General features: G+C 36.0%; 1 protein-coding gene across 1 annotated transcript; it reads left to right on the forward strand.

Moving 5' to 3' along the window:
• The first annotated feature begins 379 nt into the window (after window positions 1-379).
• wdr82 (WD repeat domain 82) lies at window positions 380-8,655 on the forward strand. Its single transcript, XM_052140595.1, has 9 exons — window positions 380-753; window positions 4,368-4,465; window positions 4,960-5,026; window positions 5,173-5,272; window positions 6,926-7,042; window positions 7,151-7,306; window positions 7,398-7,467; window positions 7,568-7,710; window positions 7,983-8,655. Exons 1-9 carry the CDS (start codon window positions 593-595, stop codon window positions 8,010-8,012), a joined length of 942 nt encoding a protein of 313 aa, XP_051996555.1. The 5' UTR covers window positions 380-592; the 3' UTR covers window positions 8,013-8,655.
• Window positions 8,656-10,368: the final 1,713 nt, after the last annotated feature.

Genomic DNA, 10,368 nt, shown 5'->3' on the forward strand with positions numbered 1-10,368 from the left:
CTATGTGCAGAATGTAATAAAGGAGAGAGAAAATCAAATGTATCTTGTCACATAGCCTTTTCAGCCCTGCAATTATTTGGGAAGGTCTGCCCTGTCTAGAGCTCTAGATTTTAAAAACAATCAACAATTAAGAGACAAAGTCATATGTTGTATTGATTATAAAAGTGAGACACAACCTAGAAATTTCGGACACAAATAGAGCTAGAGAGCTGTTGTGACATTGTAGATAGGCTACTCATTACAGTTGTCACATAAGCACTAAATTAACCAAGTCTCACTCTACGGACACTGCTATCTCAAAATCTTTTTAACAGACGGCAAGGTGACAGGGACTTTTATTCTAAAACTCCTGTTTGTGGTGGCCATTTTGTAAACGGTCTCACTGCCTCCACCTTGTCTTCCGTAACCCCGTTCATTGACGAATTTTGTCGGCGGGCTTTTTTAACGTGACATAAATGCACATCTGAGAACTCTTTTCATTCATAAAACATTAAGATACATTCGCAAGGCACATTACTGATTAAGCAGACGCCGATCTACTAAGTGTTTTAACTATACGGTTCTTAGCGCCTGGCCAGGCAGAAAGGCCACAATGAAACTCACAGACAATGTGCTGCGTAGTTTCAGGGTTGCGAAGGTTTTCCGCGAGAATTCGGACAAAATCAACTGCTTTGACTTCAGTTCAAATGGCGAAACGGTGATATCGAGTAGCGACGATGACTCAATTGTCTTATACGACTGCCAGGAGGGAAAGTAAGTCACATATACACAACTAGATGTGGTATTCCTATAGCTAGCCGTCTTGTTCGGCGATGGTTTGTCCTAAACGGAGGCGTACAGCTATGATTTCCGTTTCTGGAACGTGTCTGTGGGAGATCTGCATCGACAAGTCCAATAATATGATTGAAGATTTGTCAGTTTTAATGATTACAGTGAGACGTGCTGGTGTGTTGTGTTTTGAATGCGTGTGTACGGTCTGCAGAAGAAGAAGCGCACCCACGCCTCCGTCTAATGTACTTGGCGACTTGTGATTGTAGTATGGTCAGATACTCTAATATTATGTTGTATATGTTTATCTTTTAGAGGAGTGTCTTGGTAATTTAGGCACAACCTACAGCAGCTGTACAACTGTCATCTAGTTCCACATGATGCTAGGATGCTCAAGTATGAATGCTTGTGCTGGATACATGGGAACTAGCAGTTTCAATGTGTAATGTTTAAAAAAACACCTTGTTTTTATATGTTATGTGAGTCCAGAGTAGCGCCACATTTAAAGAAATATTCAGGGTTCAATACAAGTTAATCTCAATTGGCTGCATTTGTGGCATGATATTCATTAACACACACACAAATTTCCTTTCTAAAGAAAAAAGTAATCGAGGTTCCAGCGAGGCTCTCACAATGGAAGTGAATGGGGCATTCTTGAGAAAATGATTTGAGGGTTTAAAAGCAGACATGTTTAGCTTATCATTTTATAAAAGTACACAATAATTCTTCATTTAAAACTCATATATTATTTGAGATGTAACGTTGTTTAAAACATTATTCACAATCTGTCTGGCCAATACATATAGTTTAGTATAGTATAGTTTAACAACAAAACTATATATATAAAAATATATATATATATATATATATATATATATATACACACTGATACTGATATTTTGCCACTCATCTTATGTGAACACAGAGATACTGATATTTTGCCTGTCATCAGGGGCTGGATTCATAAAACGTTCTTAAGAAATTTCCTTAATTTGTAACTGAAGAATTCTTCAGAAAATATTTGAGAACTTCAGAATTTTTAAAGAATTGCACTTCTTACAAACATCTTACAATTCATCATAAGTACTTAAATCACTGTTTTACCTATGACTTGTGCTTTTAAAATGCACTAAGATGTACAAAAGATTGTTTCTGTTGAACATGGCTCTGTTGAGCACATGATAGGCCAAAATGTTAAACCCAGACACAATAAAAGATAAATAGAAGATAAACATATTTAAAAAGACTTCTAAAACATTGCACTTCTGTTTTTTCAGTTCAAAACAACAGAACTCACATTTAACACATATGATAGAACACTAAAAATGCACACAATACTTATGTTGGGCAATTCCATGGAAATGTCAAGCACATCATGGAAAAGTAAAAAGATTTACAGGTGCACTCAACAATTCCTGAGAAACACTTTTGATATTCAAACTCAACTGCCAAAACAAACACACCCCTCCCTTCAGTGATTCTTTGAAACTCTGCCCCCAAATTCATGCACGCAAGACGGTTTTACTAACACCAGCTCCAGAAACTCACAACTCTCCTGCTACTAAATCTAACATCACAACAACAACATATATGGGTTCAGTGAAACATACAAAAATGTATGTTACCCACTTATTGAGAAGAAAAAGAGCAACTTCTGCATCTGTCTTCAAGCCTTTTACCTCTCGGAGGTCTCTCCAATGCCGAGAAGCCTCGCCGATGTAGACGTGGCTCCTAGCCCTCGACTTATCATAATAATAATTTTTTAGTTTATATTCAGTCTGACCTTTTTCTCTTGGTCTGTTTCTCAGCCATTTGTTGTCCTTGGATTTTAGAAAATTTGCATCGGCTACATTTGCCATCGCTCGTGCAAGAGCCACCCTCTGTTGCTGATTGGTTGGAATATTGTTGCGTGTATCGGCCTGTTCCACTTCGTTTTTGTCGTTATTAGATTTTTTTTAGCCCACCCACAGAACGGAGAGTTAGCAGACTGTGAGGAGATATTTGCAAAATTTGAAAAAAAAGTGTATTGGATTAGAATTACTTAGTGCACCTTTAACTAAAGAAATACAATCTCCTTTTAAATTCTGTAATTAATTGGGATAATGGACAATGCCGTTGTCATGATAATGTCATTATTGTGTACACCCATGAAATAGTGTCCCCTGGGGGTAAAGGCTAATGACACAATGGTTTTTCCATCATTATTGCTGGTAGTAATATAAGATTGTAAGGTGTGTAAATATTTGAAATATTTTGTGGTTCAGTGCCAAATGGAAGCTAACTGAAAAACACAGAACAAGACGTTTAATTTCACAATCTATAGCTTTGGTAATATACTATTATGTGTAACAAATTATTTAGAAGTCATTTAAAATCATATTTAAAAATGTATATTGACATGAATCTTAAAATAATTTCGTTTGAATTTTACTCAGGCAGTGAATATAGTACTTATTAAAAGTCGCTAAGACGTCAGATGCGGACTCTATTTTACAAGCGGACACAATTCATCACAACACCTCAAGACTGCCAGATGGTGCCAATGCTCAAACAGCGCTGAATAAAGACTGTTTTGAAACATAGCTTTAAGGTTTTGTAATCACACAAGGCCATGTTGCGATTTCAATCTTAATTCAATCAATCATGCAGCATTAATTTATATTCTACCATGTCTGTTGATTTAAAAGTTTTTGATGGTTTCTCTCATCATGCAGACTACATGATCACATCCATTTATGCCGGTTTTTCCACATTAACATGAGAACGAGAAAGGATCTTTTTTTATATATATATATATATATATATAGCTACATATTCTTAGGAGTGCGAATCCTTTTACATATTGTGGCTATTTTCTGTATTGTGTGTTTAAATACACAGCGTTTTTACAAAATGTGTTACTAATTCGTTATAAATAAACATATCTGCATTTTCATGCTTATGACCGATATGCCAATGGTTTTAATTTGGTCAATAATTGACTGATTAATATCAGCAACCGATACATTGTTGCATCCCTAGTTATTTCAGTAATTTTAGGGTTTATGGCATTATATTGTCATGGCAACAAAGTTGTAAAACGATTTAACTTTACACAGATAAGGTCAGTAGGCAATTTTGTTACTAATACCATGTAAACACATTGTTTACATGTGACTATATTTTTGAAACGGCGAGTATTGTAACATTTACGGATTGGTCCCATTCACTTCCATTGTAAGTGCCTCATTGTTACTCAGAATTTTGCTTTTTAAAGAAAAGGAAGGACAGGTCAAAATAAAAAAATTGTTTAGTATTATGCCACATTTGGTCGATTGAGCTTAATTTATTTTGAACAAAAAAATATTGCTTTAAGTATGCGCAATCTCAAATAAGGTCTGTAGGATATACCTAACTTGATCCATCTACCCCTTACAAAAAATTACTGTGGTGGTACCATGGTACCGTAGTGGTATCAAACAGTAATTGTGCCATAACACCGTCGTACTGAAAGACATGATACTTCAAAGAGTACCATGCCAACAAAACTGGGGACCACAGTACCTTTTTCTTTAGTGTCTGAATTGACAACATTTATATGTACTTTTTTTCTATGACAGACCCAAACGGACCCTCTACAGTAAGAAGTATGGCGTGGACCTCATCAGATACACACATGCTGCAAACACTGTCGTCTACAGCTCCAACAAAATTGATGGTAGGACTCCATGAGTAGTCCCAGTTTTATGCTATATTGAGTGTGATTTATCAGTACACATGCACAGTGCATGGTATTATTTTAATGCCATTATATTTCTCTCTGCAGTTATGTCAACAAGTACCAGTGATCCATATTGTTTATGATATGAGAATGGGAAACCCCTCTGATATTTTATTATTATTGCTTTTGAGAATTAAAGAGTTTTCTATGACTTCTGTTCCTGCTCTCTGTCTGTGCCCGCTCTGGTTTGAGGTAGTTGTTTGTACAGTTTTAAGGGTTTGTGATTCTGCCCTGTTATGGCGCTAACTGTACAGACTACTGCCTTGCCCATGGTTGAGCCTGTTCATCTGTTCATCTCCAAGATTCTGGCATTAGCTCTAATCCACTGACAGAATCTTGTCATCTTGTTTTAATAGCTTTACTTTGACGTTTTGTTTGTTTATATAAAAACATATTCTGGCTTTCTTCTCACTACCAATGTGTTACTGCAGATACCATACGATACCTGTCGCTGCATGACAATAAATACATTCGCTACTTTCCCGGGCACAATAAGAGGTGAGGATCTGCTACATAATTGAACTGTTACATTGACAAAGTAATAATCCAATTGGTTTCTTTTTGGCTTCTGAGCTTGAGAGGACGTTTATTCATTGGCTTTTTTGTTATGGTCTTCGTTATGTGTGTATTTTATACTATTACAGGGTGGTTGCTCTGTCTATGTCTCCGGTTGATGATACATTTATATCTGGCTCTCTGGATAAAACAATTCGTCTGTGGGACCTGCGCTCACCTAACTGTCAGGTAAGCCATATGGAGATATGGTTTTGTAACTCTTTTTAGTTTATACCCTGATATCGTTATCACCAGGTATGGATTGGCCATTGGGAGCACTGGGATTTTTCCTGGCGGAGCGTTCGAGTAGTGGGCTGATGTGACTAAATGGTCGCATTTTGTGACCGTTTTTCCCACCCATTGCCCGCTCCTATTTATTAAGCACTTTTGTGCATGGGAAATACCAAATACTTTATAAGTTTGATGAAACAACGCAACACAATTAAACCGTGCAGTGCATTCACTGGCTGCAGAGTGGGACCGCTCCAAAAGCGCAAAGCTGACGAACATGCTCTGCGCTCATGCTGTACAATCCAATGGTAAACACAACACGAGATATGGAAACCTGCTCTTTGCAAAGCTTGGTTTTTATTGCATTAAGATTATTTCAACGGCCGCCCAAGCAAATTCAAAAACATTCGTCTTGTGTTTGGCGCTTTATTCGACGCACTCATCTGTGTTTCGTGCAAGTGTCACGTGTGCTTTCTCTGGAGCGCACAAGTGCGAACGAGTCCAGCGGGATTCTCGATATATACTGGAAAGCCCAGAGCGAGATCACTCGTGCTACTCAACAATTTTTGCTAATCAAGTCAGATTTGTTTTTTATTTATGCATTATTTTCTTTGTTGCATTGCTTTGAAAATTTATAATAATATTAATATTGATCAACAACATATCGAGCTAAATTGTGGCATGATGTGAAAATTAGCATTATGATAAGAATGATTTAAACCAAGTTGAGTGTTTTTTTTTTTTGTTTACATGGACTATTGTCAATTTTCGAATAAAGAGAAAATTATTAAGTATTTGGAAGTAATTTCATTGACAGGACTATCTAAAAAATAGGCATTACAATATGGTTATTTAATATATTAATACATTTTTATTGATTTTCCAACAGAAATGTATACTATATCGTGGTATATAAAGTTATCGTGACATAAAATTAATCATATATTGATTGATCATTATCACTTAAGAAGTCTTACTGTCAAAATGTTTGAACATAGCCCTACATACATAATTAGCAATCGTGGGGGAATGCGTGGGCCGGTTGGGCTGAATATTTCCAGGGCTGATTTATTTTTTTCTGTTCCGGTCCGGCCCTGATTGTCACCAATGATGGGTGTAATCTAATAACACATTACATTAAATAATTAATTGCTGTGATCTAATTATTAAAATGTAATGTAACATTACATTTTAAGTTATATTAATCAGATTACAGGTACTTTCAAATGTTCCTTTTAATTACATTACTTTGATTATACATATTTCTAAACTAATGTTCTTTATGTAGAATACAACGTGAATTATGTTCGTCTGTTTGTGTTTCTGTGGCAGCTAAATTACAATATTCTCAATTAACTGAATGGAAAAACAAACTTCAGTGAAAAGTATTTTAGTAAGTAACTTAAGAGTAATTAGTATTTGGTCACTTTTATATTTAACCAGTTTTACAGACTTTGCAGTGGATTACTTTTTAAGTAATTTACCCAACAGTCGTTGTCACAATACCTACTGTACATTTTAGCAGTCGACACCAATAAGAGTGATGACTACTAGAATTCCAAATTCGATACCTTAATAAACTTAACTGAAGTCTTATCTCTGTGTTCACAGGGCCTTATGCACCTGCAAGGGAAGCCAGTGTGCTCATTTGATCCTGAAGGGCTGATTTTTGCCGTAGGGATAAACTCTGAGATGGTTAAACTTTATGATCTACGCTCCTTTGACAAGGTAACATTGGACAATTAAAGGTAGTCAAGGAGCAGTCGGAGCTGTGCCTGAAATGGTGCTTCTTTAATAGTAAAAAGTATTCAAGTTATCTCCCATTTCTTGCCCCAGGGTCCATTTGCCACATTTAAACTGCAGTATGAGCGGACATGTGAGTGGACAGGTCTCAAGTTCAGCAACGATGGAAAGCTCATTCTGGTCTCCACCAATGGAGGAACACTAAGGGTGCTGGATGCTTTCAAAGGAGCTGTGCTTCACTCTTTTGGCGTGAGAACAGTTTGATTTTTAAGGCTTTTTTACATTTGTTTAGTTTTTTTTTTGTAGATGTCTCATAGAATGTCCTTCTCCATCTCTACAGGGCTATAACAACAGTAAAGGTGTGATTTTGGAGGCCTCTTTCACGCCAGACTCTCAGTTCATTATGATCGGTAAGTTGTCTTATCAGATTCAAAATGGATTGAACAGGCTCTGACACCGAACCTGAATTGAAACGTGTGATACATGTCTCCTCACATTTTGAATTTCCAGGATCAGAGGATGGAAAGATCCATGTGTGGAATGCTGAGAGTGGGATGAAAGTAGCACTCCTTGATGGGAAGCATACTGGTCCTGTCACCTGTCTACAGTTTAACCCTAAATTCATGACTTTTGCCAGTGCCTGTTCTAATATGGTAAGACTATTCACTAACATAAAACGTAAAATTTTTAACTTAGCTGGTTTATTTGTTGTAGCTTGGCCCACTCACAAAGAATCTGTGCACCTTTTTCAAATTAGCCGAGTTGAGAGGGCAATGTTTGAGCTTTATGTATTTTCAAATTCTGCAGCATTTTGTGACCGCATATTCCCTTCAGACCTGGTTTCAGCTGTTTAACTACAGCAGTTGTCACAAAATATCAGTCAAATTGACGTTTCCACACTCTCACCAAAATCTGTCCTCCTTAGGCATTCTGGTTACCCACGATTGATGACTGATGGGCAGTTGTCTGGAGTTCCGAAACATTTGACTGCCACTGTGATGTCTTTTTCCACCAGGTGGCATCACAAACCCATGTTATGACACGCCGTGGCTGCTCACTGTAGGACTTTTTGAACTGTAAATAGGTTGGCCTTTATGCCAAGTTGTATTTCTTTGTTAATTTTATATCTGTATCATTAAAACTTGTTCTTTTGTAAATCATTGTAAAGTAATCTTTTTACATCTGTTTTATTTTAATTTTTTTCTCCATGAGGTAGTTAAAAAGTGCTCTATAAAAGAAGCGTGTACAAGAGGAATAATGTAAAACTTGTCTGCAGAACTGATCTTCGTTAATCATATTATTCCAGAACTCAGTACCTGTAGATTAATTACCTTGTGTAGTCTGAGGAAAAGTCAATGAAACATTTTTATTTTATTTTGAATGTGTTTATACAACTTGGGGAAAACTGTCCAGACATAGTGTTTTGAAGCTTTTGGGACACTTAACATTTATCATAGCTGAAATGTAACATAAACTACCTGTGTGATTATTGCTTTTATGCCTTTCTTTTACCCAGTTTTGCCTGTTTTCTGTATTATAGTCATATTTTGTAATATCAGCATTCTACCAAAACACTTATAAAACAGAAATTCACACAATTCTCAAGTTTAATTTTGTTCAGGTAATTTTTTCACTACATAAGTGGTTCTCAACTGGTTTTGCTTTACGCCCCAGATTTTACATCGAACATTGATCGTTGTGACCCAGCTTCGAACCAAAATTATCCATCTTACAAAAGTAAAAAAAATAAGTAATATTAAACATTGAAAGTTATTAATGTTACTATGAACTGCATTGGCCCAATAAAATGCTAAATTATTTTATTGTAGTTATTAAAGTTTTAGTGCTTGGTTTCTAAATATCTTGAATTTCAGTGGTTTCATGCTTAGCACAACAGCCCACTTTTTCAGCCATTATGTCTCTGTCTTTCCCATTAATTTTTCCAAAGGAATATCTTAAAATCCTTCACAGAAGTGTTCTAAGCCATTAACCAAACAAATCAGCTCAGTGTGAATCACAACATTACAAACTTCGATTTGAAGCAAAAAAGTGTTTCAAAATGATAACTGACAAAACTCAAGAGGTACACAGCTGTATACTTGCAATCTTACATCGGAGAATGAGTTGCAATCATATAAGGCATGTGAATCAAATGGAAAAACAATAGAAAAATACTAAACTATTGATTTAAAGTTGTTGATTATATTAATAGAAACTATTCATACTTTAATAGAAAATATTACGATATTTTGTGAGTAGACCAACTATAGCGTTCTTCGCGGTATGTCATGGGAGTAGTCCGTAACTGCAGCGCTCTTTTGGTGCACTTTGTCGGCTGCATTTCATTTGTTGGTCGAGCCTTTCTCTTCAGCATTGTGGATAGTGTAGTTCTTCACCAATAATTAAACTATTAAAGGTGATTTCTAAAGATATATTTAAAATGCAAATTGATGGCCTAAACAGAAGCGTATACCAGTTTTACAACCTATGTGGTCAGCCTTAAAATGTTTATGAGTTATTACTAATAAATGTATTCGGTTATGGGAAATAATGTGATTTTTACTGCCACAACCCAATTGTTGTACTCTATAGAGGCGGGCCCCATTATTAGCGTCCGTCACCCTATTCTACCCCTTCGGCCTTCACGGGAGGAGCGCATGTAAAAACGCATTCAGCGGAAGATGCTAATTTAGACTACGTTTTCGGAAAACGTGAGTACTAAAAGTTTGAAGGGATCCTCTGTCTTAGAAACGTCCAAACGTCTGTATTGAAGTGCACAAAGCGTCCGTGTTTACGTGGTTAAAAGTTAGCAACCCTAAGAGGCGAAATGGATGCGCAGTAATAATAGTGATGTCTTCCTACAAGGAACAATACAGAAATAGGCCTTATTCACGCTAGCGCCATTTTTTTTTAGGAACGACAAGGAGGCAGTGAGTGATAGACTTACCTTCTCTTCAATGGCACGAACATTATAACACTCTTAGATCAGGGGTTCTCAAACTTTTTAAAGTTTGAAAACTATACTGTTAAAAACTATATTTGAAGGCCCTTGCCTGAAACTAGATGTGTCTGATTGAAATAATTAATCATGGATCATTTTTGATTCTTGAAGTTTCAGAAAGAGTCTTTTTATAATTTGTATGCATAAATCTTAAATTATTTTTAAGTATTAAAATTTTATTTTAATTAAGTAGGATTGTTTAAATTATTTTAATATTTCTTATTTTAAATGAATTTTAAGTCATCTTGAGGCCCCCTAGTGGGTCCTAGCCCTCTGGTTGAGATCCACTGTCCTAAATCACATCGTATTT

This window comes from Xyrauchen texanus, chromosome 13 (genome assembly GCF_025860055.1).
Source record: "Xyrauchen texanus isolate HMW12.3.18 chromosome 13, RBS_HiC_50CHRs, whole genome shotgun sequence".
Taxonomy (NCBI): domain Eukaryota; kingdom Metazoa; phylum Chordata; class Actinopteri; order Cypriniformes; family Catostomidae; genus Xyrauchen; species Xyrauchen texanus.